General features: G+C 42.8%; 1 protein-coding gene across 3 annotated transcripts; it reads left to right on the top strand.

Annotated features, from left to right (window-relative positions):
- Positions 1-240: 240 nt before the first annotated feature.
- Positions 241-23,676, top strand: LOC130538472 (unconventional myosin-IXb-like). 3 transcript variants are annotated; one of them, XM_057056096.1, is made up of 41 exons: positions 241-710; positions 1,008-1,829; positions 5,488-5,582; positions 5,734-5,796; positions 5,976-6,075; positions 6,468-6,568; positions 7,144-7,267; positions 7,498-7,587; positions 7,730-7,846; positions 8,028-8,162; positions 8,511-8,626; positions 8,736-8,877; positions 9,178-9,367; positions 9,527-9,602; positions 9,694-9,786; positions 9,867-9,906; positions 10,031-10,153; positions 10,415-10,495; positions 10,575-10,685; positions 10,839-10,961; positions 11,114-11,263; positions 11,365-11,489; positions 11,665-11,952; positions 12,139-12,220; positions 12,415-12,612; positions 13,517-13,623; positions 14,359-14,435; positions 15,004-15,188; positions 15,375-15,482; positions 15,623-15,793; positions 15,885-15,926; positions 16,007-16,118; positions 16,191-16,264; positions 16,362-16,554; positions 16,667-16,795; positions 17,060-17,165; positions 17,296-17,427; positions 21,236-21,359; positions 21,603-21,703; positions 21,780-21,916; positions 22,189-23,676. In XM_057056096.1, exons 2-40 carry the CDS (start codon positions 1,056-1,058, stop codon positions 21,910-21,912), a joined length of 5,331 nt encoding a protein of 1,776 aa, XP_056912076.1. In that variant the 5' UTR covers positions 241-710; positions 1,008-1,055; the 3' UTR covers positions 21,913-21,916; positions 22,189-23,676. The 3 variants fall into 3 exon arrangements, with proteins under 3 accessions (XP_056912076.1, XP_056912075.1, XP_056912077.1); XM_057056095.1 differs by having other exon boundaries at positions 242-710; positions 21,780-21,904; XM_057056097.1 differs by lacking the exon at positions 12,415-12,612 and having other exon boundaries at positions 243-710; positions 21,780-21,904.
- The last annotated feature ends 405 nt before the right edge of the window (positions 23,677-24,081 follow it).

The following is a 24,081-nucleotide window of genomic DNA, read 5'->3' as shown; positions in this document are numbered from 1 at the left end:
CAGTTTTTAATGTGGGAAGATTTATTCTTTTCAGATTTCATAGTGATTTATCACCTCAGGTTGGTTCCGTATTAAATCTGAATTAATATTTTGTAAGTTTATTCGGTTTCTGCAAAATAGCTCAAGCGGTTGCAATAGCCCACCTAACCACTGGGCGGTGCCAAATCCCCACAGTTGGCGGTTAAAACGTCAATTAAACCATTGTCGCAACGTAATAATCCTCGGTAATGTGGCGGTGTCAGTGTTTCTCCTGTCTTTTGTTAATGTCGTGGAATTTCCTATTCCCCCAGCGCGTTGGTGACTTTAAAGTGATATTTTTGAAGCTGGTGCGGAGAAACGCATCCACCTATTTCCAGCGCGTGGACGTTGGTGCGGAACGCGGCGCGTGGACGTGTGGAGAAATGTAGGAAGTAACGTTCGCGCAAGTTTTTTTTTTTATTGACAAGGACGACGGCGAGACGTCAATCAGTTCTTTCCCAAAGAAACAGCGATTTAAACGCGAAGGGACGCCACCGAAGCGCAAAGTTACATCCCCGGATTAAAAGTACATAACTCCTGGGTTCGCTCACCTTTCTGAGCAGCCCAGGTAAAGAACGCGTCTTTTTTTTCCTGAATTCCTGAAACGTGTTGTGGGAGCTGACCGGAGGTGCAAAGATCTTCACTTCGCCTGACGGGAATATTCTTTCGTTTCAAAGATGTTTTTTGGAAAGGTGAGAGCAGTTTTGATATCTAACTGCGGACACTTGTTGCCGATATCGTTTTTGGCAAGTGGGATTTTTTTATGGGAGATGAGGAAATTATTATTAAAGGGGTAAACTGACACGGTGCAGGCCTCCTGGTGGGTGGAAATGGGGCAAACGCGCCGATTTGTAGCTGCAGTGTTATTGAGGAGGGTCTGTTTAAACTGTAATTGTTTTTTTAATTTTTATTATGCTGAACCCAAACATATGGCCAGCATCTTTACCATAATTTCTTCTTTCTGTTGTACGTTGTCCCCCTTTCTGCAGTGTATGTTGTAGGTAGTGAGTTATGCTGAAGCCTGCCTCTCAATCAGAATGAGCACCACAGATGGAGTCGGGGTCCCCAAACTGGATCGGAATCCCCGTGTCGTGCAGATCCACCCCAGGGTCTCCCAGAACACAGCTGCTTATTGTCCCCTACAGATCAGCAGCGGGGACACGGCAAGGACCGTCATCCGGAATGCCCTGGTCACCTTGGGCCTGGACGACAGTCGGACCTACAGCCTTCTGGAGGTCAGGGATAGCGGCCAGGAGGAGAGGCCCCTGGAGCCCAGTGATTGCCTTTTAGAGCGAGTCCGGCTGTGGCCCCCAGAAACTCAGCGGTGGCACCCTGAGACTCAGGGCTACTACTTTGTTCTCCAGCAGACGGACAGTGGAGCCCCCGAAGACGGAGACCGCATCGACGATTACGATGACCTCTGCAGCCTCCAGGCCGTGAGCGAGGCGAGCATTTTGGAGGCTTTATGCCAGCGTTTCTACAGGCTCAAAATCTACACGTACGCCGGGAACATCCTCATCGCCATCAACCCCAATAAGTTCCTGCCGGTTTACTACAATCCCAAGTATATCAAAATGTACGAGAAGCAGCCGCTGGGCAAACTGAGCCCTCACATATTTGCCGTGGCGGATGCGGCCTTCCGTGCCATGCTGGACAACCAGGTCAACCAGTGCATCGTGATGCACGGCGACAGCGGCTCGGGGAAGACGGAGAGCAGCAGTTACCTCATCCACTGCCTCACGGCCCTCAGCGAGAAGACGTGCTCCGTCGGTCTGAAGCGGACCATCCTTGGAGCGGTCCCGGTGCTACAGGTAGGCCGCTGTGGTGTGACCCGGTGTTACTTATTGTTCTAGGAATAAAGGACAACCATCACGGGTCTTGGATTGTAGTATCTTTATCTTCAACTTTTTGGTGTGTGTGTGTGTCTGGGGGGGTGTTAATGGAAGAAACGGATCATGGCTCTATTTGCTAAAGCAGCAGCATCTGCTCCTGCCGCTGAGGGAGATGAGTCAGTCACATGTCTTATGTGGTCAGCAGATTAACGGAGATGTTACAATTCCTTGTTTCACTTATTTAGATTGTTGAGTCACAATGAAACTGTGGAGGCTGTTAAATTCTCAAGTCCTTCTTTCAGACTTGAGCCACAAAACACAAAGCAACAAACCCCTGTGGTCTAGGGAAAAGAGGGTGTGCGTGTATATAAAGTATGCACGCAGGTTTGTATGCTGTGGGCACCACAGTTATTTAAAAGCCCAACAGATTTGAAAATATAGACTATTTATTGCCTCCAAAGTGTGATTTATTTTCCTAAAGCTCATAACATATGCAAATGATTTAAGCAAAACAAACATCCTGAAGTGTGTCCTGCTGTTTTTATCCATTTTTTAACTAAATACTCTTAAGCTTTTACCTTGAACAATGTCCACTTTTTGCAGCAGTCGCAGCAGCGCATCTCTCTGGCGTATTGTCACTATATATCCTGAGAATTTCAACACTAATGTTCTCCCATGACAGATCTGTCCAGTATATTTTCCAAGTCCGACCCCAAATTCTTTGGATGGGGGTTAGGATGAGCTCTGGACAGCCGGAAGGAATCCCGCAAAACTGGGATTTCCCACTTTCTTAGTTTAGATTCAGTGTGACCTTTTTTAAACCTGCATGACAGTTACATTGAGAAAAGAACCACAACTGCTTATGTTTTGCTGACATCTGCTTCCTGTTTCCATTATATTCTGGCCTGCGTAACTCCTTCAAACACAGAACAATGCTTTGGGGATTTAGCTGCCTTTGCATGGGAGCAGAAACCAAGTTGATAGATTCAGTTCTATTTAATCTCACTCACTTTCTACTGCTTGTTCCTCCACTGAGGGTCGCGGGGGGACTGGAGCCTATCCCAGCACAATGGGCGGAGGCAGGGTACACCCTGGACTGGACGCAGGGCTAACACATATAAACAAACAACCATTCTCTCTCACACTCACACCTACGGGCAATTTAGAGTTTCCAATTAGCCTAATCCCCAATCATGCATGTTTTTGGACTGTGGGAGGAAGCCGGAGTACCCGGAGAACCCACGCAGGCACAGGGAGAACATGCAAACTCCACACAGAAAGTCCCCAGCCTCAGTCCCAACCGGGGATCGGACCCAGGGCCTTCTTGCTGTGAGGCAACAGTGCTAACCACCGTGCCGCCCCTATTTAACTCTATTTAATGTATTTTTATAGCATCTATTAGAGCCGAGTCTATCACGAGTGTTTTACATAAACCAGTGTTTATATTATTGAATACGGTCCTTCTGGCTGGCAACACGAACGTATTCCTGCTAAGACAATGTTGAAATTTTCCCAAGTCGGTGCAGGTCCACGTCAGTTTTTCCTGATCAGGAGTCTGATAACCATTGACACACACACACACACACACTCACACACTCACTCTCAAGATCCTTCCTCGTTCTGACAACAGGTCTGACAAGTTCTTCCGTGAAATAAGAGTCACTTTGTGTCTTTCCAAACAGAAAGGGCCATTTTCTTTCCTAACCGGCCTAAGACAACCGGAAATGGCTTGTTAGATTTGATTAATTTAGTGTTTATTCACTTTTTTCTTTTTGTAAACGAGCTCCGCACCACAACACAAAGTCTAATAGACGAGTGTTTACGTCCGAGCTTTACGCCGGGCCAAGACCTGTTTGCAGAGTTCCTGCTGCAGTAATCAGAAACTTGTGGGAACTGTAGTTCTGCAGTATCACTAATCTACACTCTTCTAGCCACCGTTCTGATGTAAGCCTGGAAAATCACCAAGACATTGACCCACTCTCTTTATTCATTTGCACTTCTCAAAAGAAAGTGTACATTTGGGTAACTGATTGCTCTGGCTGTGTTGTTATTCCGGCATCTTAGAGCTGGGGGAATGTGCAGGGCGTTGTCTTTGAGGGAACACCGGGGAGAGAGAGAGAGAGAGAGAGCGCGAAACAGGAACATGTTGAAACATGTAACATTGAAACATTGTAAATCACTTCTTTCTTTCTTACAATCAGACTCCCCCCAAGGACGAATTTACTGTTCTCTGTCATATATATATGAATAAATATACATTTATAGATGTTAAAAGCCAGTGGTTTGTTGCTGCACTGCAACACATAATCCTCTGCTGCTTATTAAAATGGGTCACATAAAAAATGCTCGCCAAGGTGGATGAAAAGGGGCTTTGTGTTGGTATAAACGTATTACTGTTTGTTAAAACTCGACAGAATCAGAATAATTCTCTGAAGGTCAGAGGGAAGGAAACAATAGCATGGGTGAGGTGGCCACATGCACGAAACAGTGAAACTGAAATTCACTGCCTCAGCTTTTGTCTCTCGCGGAACTTATTTCCCAGGATGATTGAACCTTGCCTTAGCTGCTTACAGACAGAGAAAAACATCCGCACAATCGAAAACTTCTGCTCCATCTGCTAAATGAACGCGTCATCAGTAAAGATGTCTTATTATTAGTCTGACTTCTGCCAGACATTAGTGGAAAGTGGCCATCACGTTTAACAAGACGCCGCATGTTTCTCCCAACGCATAGCCGCGCCTGCGCGTTAGCGAGTGATAAACCTGGAATTCTGTAGACTTTATGAGCAAACCAGATCCACTTGATTGCAGCAACATTTTGGTAGGTCGTGGAAGAGAACTGGGTCATCGCCACCTGTTTTCACACGCAACACCCTCTTTTCCTTGCATGCATTCTCATCATTCTCATGCCTCTTTATATAACGTTGAGCGTTCTGGTTTATAATGGAAGCCACACGTGTTTACTAAATCCTTTAAAGTATTCACAGACGTGCACGGGGCACGGACGGTCAGATCGGAGCGCTACCTGCAAGCTCGCTATGCAGCTCACTCTCTGTGACCTGTTAAAACATGACACTCAGGATATTCTACAGTGGAATGAAGTGCTGCTGCTCCTTTAGATTCTGAGATGGATTCTGTTTTTCTCTGCCTTGGGGATGGGGGGGTCCACATATTTTTATTCCATTTGTGGGGATTGTGTTTATTTCTTTGTTGCGATTGTTGCGGCTGTCTTCAGACATGGAAACAGTAGTCTCTTTAAGTTTGATATTAGTGTCTCGTCTTTGTAACTTATGATCTTCAGCATTTATTTTGTTTATCTTTATATCACCATTGCTAAAGAAATCGTGATCAGCCGCGTCGTGTCTGTTCAGTCCCACAATAGTTGCTTATTTTTATATATTCCAGTCTCCTGATAATCAAATTGACACATTGATTCACCTTTTGAAGGGTGAAAAGTTTTATATTTTAAGGCACTTAAAGGTGAGATAATAACGGAACTCTAGTTAGAACACTTGTGACATAAGTCACATGACTCCTGGATCATGAGGTTGGCAACAGAACCCTTCCCGTCATCTTCTGAGTCATGTAACACTTACTGTGCAAACACTTAAAGTGGGATCCTGTGGTCTATGAAACAGGCCTTTGGCAACGCAAGAACGTCAGAGAATAACAACTCCAGCCGTTTTGGGAAATTCATTCAGCTCAACTATCTGGAGAGTGGCGTCATCAGAGGGTAAGGAGTCATCTGTTCTTTGTTGTTTGTTTTTTACCTCACCATGTCTCCTCCTTTTGTACATTTGTATGTCTGGAATACATATCTTGTTTTAATCTATGCATCTTCATTCATTGCTAATGGCAACGGTTTCTTCTAATGTTTGTTTCAGGGCAGTTATTGAGAAGTGGCTGCTGGAAAAGTCTCGACTGGTATCAAGGGATAAAAATGAGAGGTGGAGTTACTACAAAAACAAATAACTTCCACTGCATTTTTAGAATCTCTTCTAAAACATTATTATCTTACTTTCTTTGCAAATTATGCACACTTAAGGTGTAGAGACTTGAATCTAAAGTTAAGAATCTAAGCATGACTTAAGCTTGTCTAACTGGTGTGCTGCTCGGTGACCTGCAGGAACTACCACGTGTTTTACTATCTGCTGATGGGCGCCTCCAGAGACGAGCAGGAAGACTTTCACCTATTAAAGCCGCAAGATTATTTCTACCTCAACCAGGTACCTTTAAATGTCCCTCCTTCTTTGTCCCCACTGGCTCACATCTACACAACCCTGAGTCCACGTGTACCGGTACACAAGTGTGGTTAGCTCTGAACTTGCCAATATTTAATTTTTTTAATTTTGCATAAAGCTGTAACATCACAAAATGGAAAAAGTCCCTAAAAACACTGTTTGAAGGATCTAATGTCCTTTGGACATTTAAATATTAATGAAATTACCTTTAAATGTAAAAATGGACCAGTCGTGTCACACAATAACAATCATTCATGACTTAATGAACATCTTTAAACTCATTATGGCATTCATATTTTTCACTGACATTGTTCAGTTTAAACACACATTCTTTATCCCCTCTCTCTCTCTCTCTCCATAATGTGTTTGCTCTGCAGGGAGACCTCCATTTAGATGATGACAGTAATTTTGGCCAGGAGTACAAGAGGCTTAAACAAGCGATGGAGATGGTCGGATTCCTGGCCTCCACAAAGAAGCAGTATGTATAGTTTAATGCAGTTGAGGAAAGTAAAGTGAGTCCCCTCGTGTGATTTAAGCAAAGGTGTTGGCCATTCTGCATGTGCGCACGTAAAATATTTGTGCTCATCCTTAATTAGCTGTTACAAACACACAAACCAATCAACCAGACGGAAAACCAGGTAGATTTTAATTTAACCGCTCAGCTAAGAAAAACTTTCGTTTTTAACTTCTACCTGCTACGTTCCACATTCTCACATCTGTGTAGATAACCTGCTGCCAGCCTGGTATAAAAATAGCATTCCTGCAGCACTCCTCAAATTCCTTCGGAATTGCGTGCCTTCACCTGCTACTTCCAGCGAAGTCAGGTAGTTTGGCCGGCAAAAAAATTCCCCATTTCCTTACATTCGTCTAGTTGCCTTATGTTTCCTTTCTTCGCTGGTGCAACAACATGTCAAAGCTTGTCAACAAGTCAAAGGTACACTGAATATCCACGTCACACTTTGCACACCAGCCGTGTTGTTGGCCTGTTTTATCGGTGATGACAGATAGAAACGTGGCAGCAAATAATCTCTTTGCTGTGTTTCAAATCCGCAGCATATTTTCTGTCCTATCTGCCATCCTCCTGCTGGGTAACGTGAGTTATACGCTGGCAGAGGACACTAAAGTCCTGGAGGTTGGACCTGCGGAAGTTCTATCAACATTGTCTGACCTGCTCAAGGTATGGAAAGCAACATATTGTTGCTTTAGTGGGCCAAATAATAATGGACCTCCTCTCATTCCCCTTTTTAGCCCTTATTGATTGATCAGCTCTGTGCCTAAAATAGTTGTTTATATGCTTTAGAGGCAAACATGCTTCATCCTCCTCTTTTTGTCAGTTAGTTTCTCATGGATTATCTGTGTATACGTTGCAAAATTACCTTTACTGCTTATTTTTGTGTTTATATTTAGGTAAAGGTGGACCTTCTGACAAAGGCTTTGACCAAAAGAAAATTAGTGGTCGCCAACACTACTGTGGAGTCCCAATACACACTACATGAGGTACACCTGATGTTATTTGTTTACAGCTAATATTTTTCTGTAGATTATTAAAATACATTTTTGAGTCCCATCTCACACAGTGTCTGAGAGTGTCAGATGCTGAGCTTGACTTTTGTCATTGGTTCTGTTTCTGTGGGTTTAGGCCTCCAGAGTGAGGGACACCATGGCCAAATCTTTATACAGTGCTTTGTTTGAGTGGATCGTCCTTCACATCAACCATGCTATGCTCAACAGACGAGACATGGAAGAATCTGTCTCTGTAAGTCCATGAAACTGAAGTGCTGCTTGGTGCTGTTGAACTAACTACAGTGCTGTCCGTCAACCAACTTCTCCACGTTTTAGCCAAATGCCAGAACAAATGTGTTTTCACGAGCCACTTAAACAGTAGACTTTAAACATGTTTGTAAGTCAATATGAAATGTCCTGTTTGCTGTTTTTAGGGCTTGTCCATTGGTATCCTGGACATGTTTGGATTCGAGAACCTCCAGAAAAACACCTTTGAGCAGTTGTGCATCAACTACAGCAATGAGAAACTGCAGTATTACATCAATCAGCACATCTTTAAGTTTAAACAAGTGGGTGTGTTTAATATTTTCCACGTGCAGTCCTTTTTTTTCTTTGACACAACATATAGAGCGCTTTAAATTGGATATTCTATTGATGCCACCTGTGCCTTCAGTGACATCTTTCTGTCTTTGAAATAACATTTTATGTTTTCAGGGTGTCATGTTTGTTTATTTTCGAATATTTTGGTAGTTAAAGGGTTAAAACATTCAGTTAGCTGTGCCCCTTTTCTGGCTGCGCTGGTTTGATGATATTACATAATTTGATAACATTACAAAAGCCACCAGTCTGTTGCCACGGGACAAAAGAATTTACATGTGCTTAGAGTTACCTGATTACAAAATTAAAATACTTTTCAGGAAGATTACGTATCAGAGGGCATTACCTGGCAAAACATAGACTTCGCTGACAACAGTGGCTGCATTCAGTTCATCGGTGAAAAGCCAAGTGGACTCTTTGACCTGCTGGATCAGGAGTAGGTGACATTAAATTAAGAATATGATAGCAGTTTTTAAATAAATTCCTAAACTCTCAGGTTTGTTTTGTTAATAATGATTTAATCATTTTTCTTTTCCTATTTCAAGGCTCCCTTGGGCCACAGCCAAAACCCTGTTAGACAAGTTAAAGCAGCTGCATCAGGACGACCCATTCCTCGTAACCTCTTCAAACGCAGATGGGACATTTGTCATTCAACACTTCGCCGGGAGAGTCAAATATCACATCCAGGTGGAGTGTAAATCTAAGGAAGCAAATGTCTTTGTTTTAAGTAGGCAGTCATATTTGCATCTCATCATCGCACCCTGCAGTTGTGAGGTGGTGAGGGAGTGTAGTGACCTTGTTAGATAACCCGCTGTGGGAAAATCCTTGAAAACCTCAGTGAACGGTGAATGATTAATGCTGCTCCCTCCCCCTAAATAACAATGAAAGTTGTGATCAGGAAATGCGGAGCGCGATGGCTTCTTCTTGTCTCTGATTGCTGCAAGAATGAAGGTTTGCCACGGTGTGTCAATCACTTTGCTCCTACAGGACTTTCGGCGGGAAAACAACGAACACATGCCGCCCGAGGTTGTCTCACTGCTGCGGAGCAGCGAGCAGTCATTCTTTCATCACTTGGTAGCATCCAGCCCAGAAGCCTTGTTCAGATGGGGAGTCCTCCGAGCCACAATCCGCATCATCGCAGTGTTCAAGAGCATGGGACGCCACCGGGCAGAGCTGAGTAGGTCACCCTGGCTGCTAAACAGTCACTTTACAGATCTCATCACAGCTTATCAAGAATTGCCCATTTATATAGACATTGACCTTTCTGTTTTATTCTGGTTAAGAAATGCTCTTATAGATTAGAACAGTGCAAATGAATGTGGTCATTTTACCACAGTTGCTGCCAGAAAAGGCTCCCGCAGTTACCTTAAGGATAGGAAACAGTGCAGCAGTGGTCTTGAGAGACTATCCAGGTAATCCTTTTCTTCATTACTAGATTTCTTTTGTTTTATGTTTGTAAATCATTTTCATTCAAATGCTCTTTTTTTTCCCAATAATCCGCAGTAACAGCCTGACCCTGGATTTCTCCTTTGATCGCTCTGATGACTTGCCTCTTGATGTTTTTGAAGATATCTTTACCAATTATGAGAACAGAAAGTAAGTAGACAATGTGCATTGGTTTGTACTGTGTATCATTGAGCTTTAGAAACGAAACCTTTGATTTTTATTTTTTCCAGGAAAAGTCGAAGTGGTCGGCAGAAGCAGCTCATTCCGAAGGTAAAGTTTTAGTAAAGGCTCGCTTATCACATTTAGTGCGTTTTACTTTTACATATTTATACTCTGCTACACTTTCATCCTCACTTGTGTTCCTCTGCGAATAAAAAAATGCTTCAATAAACAGAACCTCATGGACTACGTCTCACTCCAACATGTTGTTGGTCTCACTGCCCACGACCAAACCAGCAAACTCATCTATCGCCCTCATCGGACAGCAAAGGTCCCGACATACAGCACTCAGGTTCAGGTGGGTCCACTTTATACATCTATTTAAGGCAAAATGGGTCGTAACAAAAGAATCCTATTATTTTATGTGATATTCAAATTTTTCCTGTACTAGATTTAATATAGTTATATCTAATTCTTTTCCTATGTCTTGTATATGGTTAGATGGCAGATCCCTTTTCCAACTACTGTTGTGTTACTCATACTCTTTCAAAACTCTAGGCAGCATTGCATTAATATAAAAGCCACCTATAACCCCTGACTCACTGGATACAATCCACAGGCATCTCTGAACAAGTTGATGGCGAGGATTGAAAAAGCTGAGCCTTTCTTTATTTTCTGCATTCGTTCCAATGATCAGAAGGTAACACCTTTCACTCCACTATCCTAGAAATGGTAATTCTGCTTGTTAATCACAACTTAAGCAAATGAATGTCTTACAGAAAGAGCTGCACTTTGACAGTGAACTTGTGCTACAGCAAATCAAGCACATGGGCATCACCCAGATGGTCCACATCCAGAAGTCTGGCTACAGTGCCAAATACACATTCAAGGTGGGGTGTCTTCTCAAAATGATGTTTATCAGTGATTGTATGCACTTGGCATAAATATCCTGATTAATTGTCTATGAAAAATACATTTCTCACATCTGTACCTGGCCATGACAAGAGTACGCGTTTCTCACTTTTTCTTTTGCATCATGACAGGAATTTGTGGAAAAGTTCAGGTTATTGCTTCCTAAAGGAGCCACAGAAGCACCAGAGCACATTAAAGAGCTGTTTGAGAGGATGGAGATAAATAAGAGCTCCTATCAAATAGGAAAAACCAAGGTCAGTGTTCTTACTGCTGTCAAAATCATTCTGATTCTAACACCAGCAGTCTGAAGAAAGCAATGTCACGGCTGAAAATGTACCACTACGATGATTGATGAAGACACAGAACACCTCACATAAGCAGATCATATGCCCTCTTTCATACTCAGGTGTTCCTCAAGGAGAAGGAGAGGCAGCTGCTTCGTGACACTCTTACCAAGGAAGTGATGCGTCGCATCATCATCCTGCAGCGGTGGTTCCGCACCTGTTTGATAAGGTTGCACTTTCTGCAAAGACGTGATGCAACTACGATTATACAGGTACCCTTCCATTGGAAATTTCACCTGGATGAGCAAGCAAGAAGATTCTTTTCGATTTGAGGATAGCAGAGCCTGTTATAAGGATTCAAATCCTTTTTCAGAGAAGCTGGCGAGAATATTATGAGAAGAAGAATCGAGCCGCAACAGTGATCCAGTCTGCATGGGTGAGCTGCCTGAAGAGGTCGCCAGGACAGCCGCCGTCACAACCTCGACTCGGACGTGACAGGTACACCTGCCACTCTGCTTTTGCTGCTCTGGTGTTGAATTTTTCTAAAGAAGCAGTTTGATGGAGTTAATATTGTGAGATTATTTGGGCCATTATAGTTTAACTTCACCAAAGCAGATCATAGGTCAAAGGTCACCAGCAATCTTAGTCTAATTTGTTGGCTCTCACGTGACAGTTTGACAAAAAAAGGACTTAGGAGGCAGCAACATGTGGAAGTCAGCCCCAACAGGATCCAGAACCCTGATCCAACCTGCAGCAGGTCTGCACAGAGGGACAGGAGCAAGGAGAAATGTGAAGGCAGAGGATCCCCTCCGCCTCTCAACAGACCCCTCTCCCTTCCACTGGACCCTAAAGTTTGCATTGGCAATCAGTCCAGCAGACCCATAACGACCTACAAGGAAAAACAGAGCGATGATTCAAGTCCAGATATGCAGAGATGGGCAGACACTAAGAAAGATTTCAAGTAAGAATCCCAAATGCTGCCTCAAACTGTTAATCCTCTCTTTCTCCTGTAATTAAATCCATTTAAACTTCATTCAAGTCTTCTGATGTGTTTGTCTTATGTCAAGAGTTTACAAGGCAATAATTCCTTAAATTACACTGTTTGTAAAGTGGTGTAATTGATCCTGCAGTATTTCTGTTGTGACAGGTTTAAGGGAAAGTCCATGTCTGCTGATGAACTGTCCATGAACACCTCTTCAGGCTCTGACAGCTCACCCTCTTCAAATACGGTAACCTTTGATAATGCTGTACAGAACCCAAACATTTTCCCTATCAGCTTTTGTTGTCCTTTCTCCTTTCACGTTTTTATTTGGCTTATCTGTACGTAGTTGCCGGTTTGTAACCTGACAAACATGAACGAGGTTCTTTACTCGTTAGATAGGTCTCCCAGTCTCTTGCTCATCACCTTTCCTGGCCCAATCAGGTCAGGGTTCGTTTCCGCAAGCAACCAAAACGCAAGCGGCGCTTAGCCTACCCCCGCAGTGGTTTGATCGTTAACTTTGGCGGCTCAAAGGAGAGTGAGTATTGGAGCTTTCCGCTGCCTCCCATCAGCCCCCATGTGTCAGCCATGAAGAGTTCAGCCAGTAGTGTGGATGTGCGGGCCCACAAATCCCAGGTCAAGGTACTGACCTATATATTGAAGAAACTGTGGCTCTCTTCTGCATGCAGGCCTTGCATGTGTATGTCCAAAATGCACATAAGGTTGGGTTGCTCTGGAAATTCCTGTTTCTGCAATTCAGGATAAAAGGAATGAGCGGTGGCTTCTGCAAACATTTCCTAAGGTCATTTCTCTTATTTCGACTGTGCTATATGCTGTCTCATTTGCCAATGAATATGTTTAAATTCACATAAAGATATTTCGTTTTTTATGTTACAGTATTTTAGTTTGGACAGGATTTTTAGCGCTAATTTAACTTGATTAATCTTGTGCATTTTTAGAATTTGTTACAGCATTTTCGTACTGAATTCTGTGCTGCAAAGTCCTGTTCATTGGATACACCATTGAGTTTTTCAAGTCGTTACCATCTGTTTTTATTTGTTTCTTTATTTAACCTCTGTGGAACTGTACATCGTAACAATAGTTTCACAGATAACGTAACCTATGTTTATCAGGTTTTGGCAACACTACCTCATCATTAATTACTCACAAAAATTAATGTTACTACTTAACTGGATCTAAAAATTAATATCAGTAGTAATAATACCAACATTGAGCTTCTAATAACATAAACTAAATTTCATGTTGTTCTGGAAGCGTATTACACACATGCTGTATCCATAAGCTAATAGCTTATATACTATTGAACGCATGATTTGGTGGCGAAGGAAGCTGGTATTTTGCTTGACAATTTTCTAAGATACTATTAGCACTATTATGCTAATGCAATATTTTACTGTGGTTACTGTGTGTCTTGCTGTGGTGTTTTGGGAGCTCTGGTGCGGCTGCTGCAGGCGGGGAGAAGATTTGTTATTTTGGTTTTTTTGCAAGCTTTTCCTAAGACTAGTTTGTTAATACCCCCCCTCAGATTCCGGCCGAACTTGATGGAACGAGGTTTAGTTTTCCAGCGAGGACTGCTGATGAGGACTTGGGACAGCAGAGCTCCAGTCAATCACAGCTCACATCCCCTGAGAGGTTAAACATTTTTAATTTACCGTACTTCAAAATTATATAGTCTGAAGGGAAACCTGTGATTTTACATCCACGTCCACTGATTCTTGGAGTGTAAAACATATTTTAGTTACAGTCAGCTTTGAATTCTGGTGGTATTCTACAAAGTTTCCCTTTAAAGACTGACATTCCTGGTGTTAAACCAGAACCAGAAGCCGTATTTGATGAAAGGCCTCATCTTAATATGCTCCAGGAGGTGCATTTTTGTAAATGTTCCCTCAACTGTACTATTATGTTTATAATGTGCTACAGGTAAAAATCATTAGTAGAGTTGAAAACAAATAATTTCTTGTGATTCCAGAAAGTATATTTGCAAAAACTAACTGGTTTTGAAGTGAGATCGGTGCTTGAGTTAAGACAAAAACAATTCTGCTCATTGTCAGAAAGGTTTATGTCTTTGGGGACACTTTGTGGACAACTCAGCCTGTGAATTCCGTTTTAGTTTTGACAGTTTGATTTACTCTAATGAATTACTTTTAGAGACACTCCAGCTGTGTTTCAGCTGAGGAGATAAACTGCACAGAGCCCAAAGCTTTTAGTAAGCATGAGTCACTCACACGCCTAAATGTATAAATAAAATGGTACATGGTTTGAAAACACAGGAATTCCAACTGTTGAGGAGTTCAATGCTTATGTATACATTTATTCTTGTATTCTTGCATTGTAATACTTGTTGATATATGACTTTTATGTACACAGGATTTGGTTTCTCAGCAAATTCTTGAGAAAGAGGGCCCCTAAATATTCTCCAAACAACTCTCCATCAGATCATCCAGGTAACTAGACTATTTTGAAGATTCCTCAACACAGAAAGCAAAATGGTATTGATCACAAATGACAGCTGTTTCAAATATGAGCTTAGGGCTGCTTGTATACTGTAGCATAAGCAAAATACTTCAGATTAAAGCTTGTTATTTCCACAGCATTGTATAATATTTTTGGAGCCATGACATTTTGTTGGACAGTTTGAAACTTTATTCTAATTTCTAACTAATCCTTCATAACTTCAGTATAATGATGTCTGTGAAAAACCCTAGCATGAGAATTTACTAAAACTGTTTTCCGTCTGCCCCCCCCCCCCCCCCCTCCCCCCCCAAGTTATTTTTGGTTGGTTTCTCTTTCTATCAATGTCTGCCTTTCTTTAAAGGAGTTCACAACTAGGTTGTTATTAAGCATATGTGCTGCCAAAAACTAAAGCCTGTTTATGATATTCCTGTTAACATGTTTTCTGTCTTTACTGCCACCTGTTGGTTGATGTGTTGACTAGCAGCAGCTCTAGTAAGAAATATTCTCTAAACTTTATTATCTGATTCGTTGTAATGCCTCGCTGTTGTCTGAATGCAGTCACCTTGCCCAGATACACTACGCAGTCTTACCACAGTTCACACCATAACAGTGAGAGGGTCAAACGAAACCCCACTATTCGAATCAGCCGCGCTACACGAGTGATGGAGTCAAACGCGTCGCTGGATCGTGAAATCACCGACCCACAGGAACTGCAAAACCTGGATGAATTCCTTGGCAATCAGGTCAGCTATTAGATAAAAAGGAATATAAACTGACATTTTTGTGTAAGTTACTGAGCAATTTATCTCTGGACTATTACACAATTTCAGAGTTCATTGTAATCTTTTGTTTTCTGTACTGAACTCCATTGATGTTATCAATATCTTTGTTTTTTTACTGACTTATTATTTTAACTTACTTATTCGTAGGTGTATGAGCTACGAACCAGAATAAAAGAGCTCTCTCCAACAGAGAGCGTCTTCCTCACAGCCACCATGCAGTTCAGACAGACCATTAAAGAGATGTATTCTCTCAAGGTCAGTTCAACCTATTTGTAGATCAAAGACATTTAATCCTGTAGGAACTAGGAAATAGTCCTAAATATATTATGGTAGCATGTCTATGAGTTTAAAATACCACAACTCTCAACGCTTTACATGTATTTTGTAACCAACAGAAGCCCAAGATCGGCTACAAAGACTTGATGAAGGGTTACCATAACAAAGTTAACACGTTAGCAGGGTCCAAGAGTAAAACGGAAGTCTCTTTGGTGATCAACTTGTTTCAGTCTGTGCTGGACGGCTTTATTAGAGGCGAGTTGAAGCGATTGGAATCTGAGCCAGCCAAGGTAAATTTCCAGCGATCCGTTATAATTAGCAGCTTTAGTAAGTATTATGTATAAAATCAGGTCCTCATTTCTCAATTCTGGGTCCATTCAGGCGACTAAGACCACAAAGAAGAGGAAGAAAAAGGACAAATGTGTAAGCTGAATACCTCGACCTTCATTTAAATTGTTTGCATTCATACATGGCTTTACACTGTCTGCATGTGTTCTCAACAGCTCGCTAGTCCTCTGGATCACCGGTTCAGCACGTACCAAGTCAGCATTATGCAGTCCTGTGACCTGTGTGGCTCCTACATCTGGGGAATGGAGAAAGCCTATATGTGCAGCGGTGAGCACATTTAACTTATTCATTTAAAAAGTGACATGACCTAAAACCCCTTATTTTGTCCTTTCTTGTCAGCTTGCAAACTGATTTGCCATAAGAAATGCCTGAATAAAATCATCACAGACTGCTCTACAAGACGGGCCAGGCAGGTAGGAAATAGTGCCACAGCTATCACTGTGTGACTTGATAAATCCACAATACTTGACAGGTTTTTCAGTGCTCATTTTCTTGTCTCATTTCTAACAGGATGAAAGTACTCCAGGCTCACTTCACTTCGGGGTTCAAGTGTACATGCTCACCAGTAAAGCCAACCCAGTGCCCAAAGTGATTGAGATGCTGCTGATGCACGTGGAGATAAACGGCCTCTACACTGAGGGTCTATACCGGAAGTCGGGCTCAGCCTGTCGAGCAAAAGAGCTGCACCAGATTCTGGAGACAAGTAAAAAAAATAATATTGATAATGTTGTCAAGAACTGTGTTTTAATCAAAATAAATTCAGAATAATTTTGTGAAAAATCTGACATCCTGACCTAAAATGTCTTTTTGCACAGCTCCCGAGTCGGCATGTTTGGACAACTATGTCATCCACACCATCACAGGCCTGGTTAAACGTTGGCTCAGAGAGCTGCCGGACCCCCTCATGACATTTGACCTCTACACCGATTTTTTGCATGCTGCAGGTGAGCTAATGACTCGAAACAGTTCATTTAAATCGATTTAGAACTTGTTGTTATCTTTGATGAGAGAATATACTCGTGTTAACTGTATAGTAACTGTAAAATATAGTCACTCTTTATTTCTTTTCATTGTTTTCCCATGACTATGGTGAAACCTCTTATTTAATGTAAAAAGTTTCCCATTGTAGAAGAAACAATGGAGGTATTATCCTTTTTATTGATTCTAACACATTTTTGGACTTCATTAATCTGTTTTGCCCCCCCCAGAACTGCCTGACAGGGCCGAAAAAATTCGAGCCGTGTATCAAAAAGTCGACGAACTGCCTCCAGCAAACTATAACACTTTAGAGCGGCTCATCTTTCACCTTGTCAGGTAGGAAAACCCCTCCAGCTGTAAAAATGTTACCCTCTTGGTTTATGCGTTGTGAATTCTGAAATGTAGGATAAATTGTTGATGGCGCAGCTTTTCCTACTTGCTTTTACATAATCTAATTCTTTTTTAGGGTGGCGAAGGAGGAGGAGCACAACAAGATGTCACCCAGCTCTCTTGCTATTGTCTTTGCCCCCTGTATCCTGCGTTCACCTGATGTTGATAACCCCTTCCTGAGTATGAAAGATGTGCCCAGAACAACTGCGTGAGTGACACGCAGTTTCTCTCCCATCAATGCGCTACTACATTTACGCTACCACTGCCAAAGATGCTACCACAGAACATTACAAATATTGTAACATCCAAAGGAAAAACTACAGAGCGGGTTTTAAATTACAGTTACTTGGGGTTTTACCCTAGATGAGGAAATTTCATTTAAAGCCCATATTAATAATTTGCTCAGTTGAAGTTTGGGATCTTTTGCAGAAATAGAACCTGCTTCTCTCTCGGGGTCAGAGAGAAATTACTGACATCGACCTTCATGACTATGGGCACATGCTTTACCTGAGGGTGTCATCCAGATGCCTCCGTTCCTTGGACACTGTTTCGGCACTGAGATTTGTCACTGGCTTGTGAATTGTACATGAAATCAAATTTCCCTTATCTGAGTGCAGGCACACACACACACATTGGCTGACCCTAATTTATAGGGCTCATTTAGGCTTGATTCCTCCTTATCTGTGCACCTCATTGCAGAAAATGAACACTTCCTATGTCTTGCATTCTTGGACAACACTTGTTTTATCTGTTCCTCGGGTAAGGACTGATTTTGGAAAAAGAGCTTTCATCTTTGCTGCACCAATGGAATGGTCTACAGGCTAAACTGGAGTCGATACGCTTGGAGCCTTCCATTTTGTCCTACTATTATTATTATTAAGATTAAGATTAAGATTAAGATGGACTTTATTCATCCCCGTGGGGAAATTGAGTTATAGTAGCAGCGTATGCAGAGTAAAGAGACAGAAAAAAATAAATACAGATAAGATTAGAATGTTATAAGCATATATACATACAGCATATATTATAAGCATATATATAATATATACATAATATAATATATACATATTATAAGCATTATAAGCATATATACATAAATATAGAATAAATTAGAAATAAAATTACAGCATAAACATTACACAATTATTGTTGAGTTGGTTTGAGTGATTTATAGAGTTTAATGGCGGACGGCAGGAATGACTTCCTGTACCGTTCCTTAGAGCAGCGAGGCTGCAGGAGTCTGTTGCTGAAGCTGCTCCTCAGTTTGTCCACTGTGTTATGGAGGGGGTGGGAGGGACTGTCCATGATTGTCCGCAGTTTCAACACCATCCTGTCCCTCACCACCTCGTCCAAGTTATCAAGTCTACAGCCAACAACAGACCCTGCCTTTTTGATGAGTTTGTTGAGTCTGTTGGCATCCTTTGCTTTAATGCCTGCACCCCAGCACACTGCAGCAAAGAAGATGGTGCTAGCCAGGACAGACTGGTAGAACATGTGGAGCATCCTGCTGCAAACACTGAAGGACCTGAGTCTCCTGAGGAAATAGAGTCTGCTCATGGCCTTCTTGTAAACAGCATCGGTGTTTGTGGACCACTCCAGTTTATTGTCCAGCTGAACACCCAGGAACCTGTAAGATGGGACTAGTTCCACTTCTTTCCCACTGATGCAGACTGGGGAGGGTGGGGACTTGCTTTTTCTGAAATCCACCACCATCTCCTTTGTCTTGGTCACATTGAGCTGCAGAAGGTTCTCCCTGCTCCACCTGACAAAACTCTCCACAAGGTCCCTGTATTCGTCCTCCTGTCCATTCTCCACACACCCGACTATGACTGTGTCATCCGAGTACTTCTGGAGATGACATGTCTCAGAGTGGTACTGGAAGTCGGCTGTGTAGGTGGTGAACAGGAATGGGGAGAGCACAGTTCCTTGAGGAGCTCCTGTGTTGCTCATCAGGGGGTCGGACACATAGCTCTGCAGTCTCACAAACTGTGGCCGACCTGTCAGGTAGTCCTCGATCCAAGAAACAAGGGGAGCATCCATCTGCATCTTCTCCAACTTCGCCCTCAGCAGTCTTGGCTGGATGGTATTGAAGGCAGAAGAGAAGTCGAAGAACATGACCCGCACTGTGGTGTTTAGTCTGTCCAAGGAGGAGTAAGCCCTCTGCAGCAGGTATATCACTGCGTCATCAACCCCCACCTTGGGCTGATAGGCAAACTGCAGAGGGTCCTGAAAGGGGCTCACCAGAGGTCTGAGGTGTGACAGCACCAGCCGCTCCATGACCTTCATAATGTGGGAGGTCAGTGCTATTGGCCTGTAGTCACTCGGTGCCACAGGATGGGTCTTCTTTGGCACCGGGACCAGGCAGGATGTCTTCCAAAGCACTGGGATCCTCTGAAGATGAAGGCTCTGGTTGAACAGGTGCTGCAGTATTCCACACAGCTGCCTGGAGCAGTTCCTCAGCACTCGTGGGCTGATGCCGTCTGGTCCGGCAGCCTTCCTCTGGTTGAGCCTCTCCAGCTCTCTCCTCACCTGGCCAGATGTGAAGGATAGTCCTGTCGGGGGGATGGGTGACATGCTGGGATCCATGTAGGGTGTCAGCAGGGGGGAGGGGGAAGAAGTTGGCAGAGGTGTTAGGGGCTCTGGGAGGTGTGAAGGGGACCCATTGTTATCCAGAGGAATATTGGGACAGCTGGGGGAGGGGGAGCTAGAGTCAAACCTGTTGAAAAACTGGTTCAACTCATTGGCTTGGTCCACGTTCCCATCAGCTGAGCGTATTCCTTTCTTCTGGAAGCCAGTGATCGTCCTCATCCCACTCCAAACATCCCTGGTCTGGTTCCTCTCCAGTCTCTCCTCCAGCTTCTTCCTGTAGGCGTCCTTGCTCTCCTTCAGACTGCGTTTCAGTTCCTTCTGTACACTCCTGAGCTCAGCCGGGTCCCCAGCAGTGAAGGCCCTCTTCTTCTTATTCAAAAGGGCCTTCAGGTCACTTGTCACCCATGGTTTGTTGTTTGGGTAACAGCGTACCTTCTTGGTGGGGACGGAGTTCTCAGTGCAGAACTTGATGTAGTCGGAAACACAGTCTGTCAGTCCATCCAGGTCCTCACCATGTGGTTCACAGAGAGCAGACCAGTTGGTGGTCTCCAGGGCATCCCGCAGACAGTCCATAGCACCATCAGACCATTTCATAACAGTCCTCACAGTGACTGGTTGCTGCTGAACCACAGGTGTGTATGATGGGGAGAGCAGCACGAGATTATGATCGGACTTGCCTAGCGGAGGGAGTGCAGTGGAGGTGTATGCATTGGTGATATTAGCATACAGTAGATCCAAAGTCTTCCTGTCTCTCGTGCTGCACTGGACATACTGGTGGAATGTGGGGAGAGTGGACTTAAGGGAGGCATGATTGAAGTCCCCTGTGATGAGGATAAAGGCTCCGGGATGTTTAGTCTGCAGGTCAGCCGTGACAGAGTGGATGACGTCACAGGCCGAGTCCGCTTTACCGGTCGGAGGAATATAAACGGTGATGGCGATGACGTTAGTAAACTCCCGTGGCAAATAGTATGGACGGAGTCCGATAGCAATAAGTTCCACGTCGGGACTGCACACGCGCTCCTTGACGTGAATATGCTCCGGGCTGCACCACCTGTTGCTAACGAACACGGCCAGTCCCCCTCCTTTCTTCTTACCGGCCGCGGTGGTGTCTCGGTCCGCTCGCACGGTGGTGAAACCAGCGATCGTCACATTAGAGTCCGGTATCATCGTGGAGCCACGTCTCCGTGAAACACATGATACTGGCCTCTCTGTACTCCCGCTGGGTCCGTGTGAGCGCCTCCAGCTCGTCCATCTTATTCGCCAGGGACCTGACATTCCCCGTTATGACCGCGGGGACGCAGGGTTTAAAACGTCGCCTCTTCATCCTCTGTTTAACTCCAGCCTTCTGTTTATTATTATTATTAATGTTGTTGTTATTGTTATTATATATATTATATTATTAGTATAATTATTCATGTTGTCTGCAGGTGTGTGGAGATCCTGATCACGGAGCAGTTCAGGCGCTATAAAGAGAAAATGCAGAATATCCAGGAGCTGGAATATGCAGAGGCGCTCGCTGTCCATCAGCTCAAACTGAGGAGGCAAAACACGGTATTTCATTTACCTACACTGACTCCACACATTATCCAACATTTTATTTATTAAATGGTACACAAAAAGTATTTATCATAAATGCAGCACCTGAGTATCTGAATGGATGTTCTTGGTGTTCAGCTGTTGCACCACATGCTGAGTCTCTTTGATCCTAAACTTTATGGAAACAGAAACTTCTCTCAGGAGATAAAATTCAGATCATGCCATTTTTCTGCTTTTTACTGCCCTGATATTCTCTAGATTGTTGAAAAGCCCTCAGAGCTGGACATTCCACAGAAGATTGACTCAGATGAGACCGAGAGGACCCTCATTGAGAGGATACGGTCCATCAAACAAGAAAAGTAAGCTGAGAAAAGTAAGCTGCCTAATACATAAGGGATGAAGATGATAATGCTGATTTTGTTTCACTATCTTCAGGGAAGACCTGACCTGCAGGTTACCTGAGCTCGAGCAGGAAAACTCCGACAACGAAATCCTGGATTCAGCATCGTCAATGAGTTCGGAGAGTTTAGAGGACCGTCTGGGGAGCGTAGACTCGGAAGGTCAGTAGAGCGGTAAGGTACTTTAACCTTCCTCCCATATCTTAAAAACTCAAGAGAAAAACCAACGTTTAACAGACACAAAGTGTTTCGTACCTGCTTAACAGTTTATATCAGACCTTTGGACATTTGTCCTTGTCATATTACCAGGTTTATTATTGTTTTTATTACGGCACATTAGTTACTGTAGATAAGCCACTACGCCAGGCCAGTGGCGGGACCTCTTTATGTGTGTGTGAACTACACAGTAGCAAATGTTTATGCTCATCTCATATTTCTGTTATCAGGAAAGGGTTCCTCAAAGCATCTGAAACATCACCTCACGCCAAAATCTCCAGATGTTGCCCAACCTGTAATGGAGGCAGAGTTCCTGCCCTGTCAGGACGCCCCTCCCCAACCGACAAGCCTCTAAACGGGAGCTTCGATGATCTGGACATCCCATACATTGATGAGGAGGAGGAGGATGAAGATAGCATCACAGCATAATGACACATTAATATTTGTCTGAATAACAGACTAGTGCTGTGGTGATGTTTTATGAACATTTCTTTTCTATTTTTTTTTTTATCCTTGAGAAACATCTCGGGGGGGATTTACATATATTTAACAGGCAGTCACGTGGACAGCCCCTACACAAGTGCCCATTGTATTTTGAACATATTTCAAAGTGTACAGTGCATGTTGTATTAAAGGTAGATGTTTTTAATAACTTCTGTAAAGACTCTAAAGTTTTTGAGGGGAAAAAACAGGCGAGAAACATCTCTTGGCTGCGACGGAATGAGAGAATTTTTATGTTAATAGGGGTTTTTTTTGTTTTTTTTCTGAAAAGCTGCAGTTTTTCTAGCAGTACTGTACAGCACACTGAGAAAACTAACTGTCAAAAATGCTGCCTTGCCAATACAACTGACGGAAAATACTTCACGCCATCATTTGTGCAGCAGGATCCTCTCCAGTCGGGTCTGAGGTTATTTAATCATTTTACCCCAAAACACTATCTGTGACTTTGAAATAACAGAAGATATGAAGTGTGGCTTTCAGTTTTAACTCAGAGATTTACCATATGGGAAAGAGCTTTGGAAGTATTTGGACTGAATCTGGAGGAACTTCAGTATCCTTCATTGTTTCCTTCACTACAGTGACCCTCAGCTACTGTTTTGTTCATCTTCACTTTTGCTTTCTGTAACCAAGAAGTTGCTCCACTGGGTTGAAGATCAGGTGATTTGGAGAGTGAAAAAATGTCCAGTCTGCCTTCTAATACAGTCGTGTTCTAGCAGGATGTGAATGTGAGCCAAAATATAGATCTGTACAGCTCAGAATTCATCTAGTTGATATAATCTATAAATTCCAGTAAAGTCCTTTAGTCCATCTTTAATCCACAACTTTTTATACAAAATCGAATCCAGCTAGTGTGTACTTGAATGATGTCAACTTTGCCTAATCTTGATTTCTTCTCTTTTTTTTCTCGGGATGAAGCAATTGTGTTGTTGATCTCCACTGACTTTCATTTTCAAACAAATTGATACTGTAAATCCTGTCAACCAGCATATACATATCAGTCATCTGCTTTTGGTTTTGGTATAATGGACTTACCTGGCAATAAAACAGTCTGTCAGTCAAAAGTAGTAAGAAAACAACTTTAGAATCCTGAAAATAGAAGACCTGTACATAAGAATTTTGTCAAGCCTCAAAAAAAATAAAGCTGGACTATCACATTTTGACTGTATCTTGCTGTATTGTCGTGGTTTAGAGCAATAAAACCGAATTTCCAGTACTAACACGGTTCCAAATTATAAGAATGAATTATGTTCCCCTCATTTAGTCTGAACATTGTATATAGAAATACACATTCACAGAATTTGCAGATATTTTGAAATGAGGTTCTGTGTATGTACTGTGAATGTCTGTGTTGTAAATCTTGATGAAACTTAGGTTATTGTGCTTCCTTTAAAGTTCTTAAGGGAGCTAAAGATGGTCCTTTGTGTTCCCATGGGGTAATGCTAGCCTGTATATGTAATGAGCTGTCCTGTTTTACAAAAATATTTTGTAAAATGATTAGTTTGGGTATTGTAGTTATTGTAAAGTCTGATAATATTCGCTTATGAGAATGTCATGTTCACAACCATTTCCTAAAATGGCGTTTTTAAAGAAAGGGAAACTTAATGAGTAATTGTCCTGACTTC

This window comes from Takifugu flavidus, chromosome 15, assembly GCF_003711565.1.
Source record: "Takifugu flavidus isolate HTHZ2018 chromosome 15, ASM371156v2, whole genome shotgun sequence".
NCBI lineage: Eukaryota > Metazoa > Chordata > Actinopteri > Tetraodontiformes > Tetraodontidae > Takifugu > Takifugu flavidus.
The sequence above is the reverse complement of the archived record's forward strand: the minus strand, read 5'-3'. Positions and strand labels throughout refer to the sequence as shown.